The sequence below is a fragment of the Homarus americanus genome, unplaced genomic scaffold (genome assembly GCF_018991925.1).
Source record: "Homarus americanus isolate GMGI-L3 unplaced genomic scaffold, GMGI_Hamer_2.0 scaffold55640, whole genome shotgun sequence".
Taxonomy (NCBI): Eukaryota; Metazoa; Arthropoda; class Malacostraca; order Decapoda; family Nephropidae; genus Homarus; species Homarus americanus.
The window spans coordinates 5,455,005-5,456,293 of NW_024713650.1; the positions used below are offsets into that span (position 1 = coordinate 5,455,005).

The following is a 1,289-nucleotide window of genomic DNA, read 5'->3' on the forward strand; positions in this document are numbered from 1 at the left end:
CAGACAAACAACTAAGATAAGAACTAGAGCTGCAGATCGGCAGATCAGTGTTCTAGACAAACAGAATGGTCACCCTTCACTACATACGAAACACAGAACGGCGCTTCCATACCTTTGTGGCAAACCAAATTGCAAAGATACATGAGAATTGTGACGCAGAACAATGGCGACATGTGAGCTCCAACCAAAACCCAGCTGATGATGCCAGCCGTGGACTGCATGGGGCAGAATTAGGACTGCAGGTGGATTCAGGGACCTCCCTTTCTTTTGTTGGAAACAAAATAATTAAAAAATAAATAAATAATAAAATAATGGCCAAAGAACCCAAAGCCGATTCCTAACCTTGCAGATGGAGACCCGGAGGTAAAAGGAGAAGCAACAGTACTGGCAATGAGCACTGACCAGGGGGAGAGTACCCTAAAAGGGCTATGGGCAAGGTACTCCTCATGGCATAAGCTACTGAAAAGTGTGGCATGGCTCAGGAGGTTCATACAGTGGCGCTTCAGCGATCCAAAGGAAGAACGTCACCAAGAAGATCGACTGAAGTTCAGCGAGTTGGATGAGGCAAGATTAGCTGTCTTGAGCCTGATACAAAGGAAGGGATTTCCCCACGAGATGGACGCGCTGGAGCGAGGATACTCCGTCAGGACTGGTGACGTAAGCAGCCTGGAACCTTACCTGGGTGCAGACGGCCTAATCAGAGTAGGCGACCGACTGAAGCGTGCTGCTCTTCATCCAGACCAAAGGAACCCCATACTGTTACCCAGAGAGAACGAGAAAACCACAGAACTTATCGTACAAGAGGTACATTCGACCAGAGCTGGCCACTGAGGACACGAGCACACTCTAGCAGCACTATGCGAGACAAATTGGATACCCAAGTGCCGTAAGTTGATCGACCGAGTACTACGTACGTGTGTAATTTGTCGAAGAAGCAATTGGAAGCCTACCCACCAACGCCAAGCTGACCTGCTAGAGGACCGGGTACATCCAGAAGATCGGCAATTCACCTGCACCGGAGTCGGCTGCTTTGGTCCTTTCATGGTTAAACAAGGCCCGGCCCTGGCGAAGGGATGGGGATGCTTGTTTACATGTCTGGCCACCTGAGCTATATGCCTGAAAGTCCTCACCTCACTGAATACAGACTCATTCTTCAACGCCATGACGAGGTTCACATCTCGCAGAGGACCTCCCAAGTGCATTAGATCCGACAATGGAACCAACATGATTGGAGCGAACAGAGAAATTCGGAAGGCGGTGAGTAAGTGGAACAGCAGTAACACTATTAG

General features: G+C 49.3%; 1 protein-coding gene across 1 annotated transcript; it reads left to right on the forward strand.

Annotated features, from left to right (window-relative positions):
• Positions 1-390: 390 nt before the first annotated feature.
• On the forward strand, positions 391-831 carry LOC121874530. Its single transcript, XM_042378693.1, has one exon. The coding sequence runs from the start codon at positions 391-393 to the stop codon at positions 829-831; it is 441 nt and encodes a 146-aa protein (XP_042234627.1).
• Positions 832-1,289: the final 458 nt, after the last annotated feature.

What these genes read in the sequence shown, in the direction of transcription:
- LOC121874530 (XM_042378693.1), top strand. Translation starts at nt 391, where the DNA reads ATGAGCACTGACCAGGGGGAGAGTACCCTAAAAGGGCTATGGGCAAGG.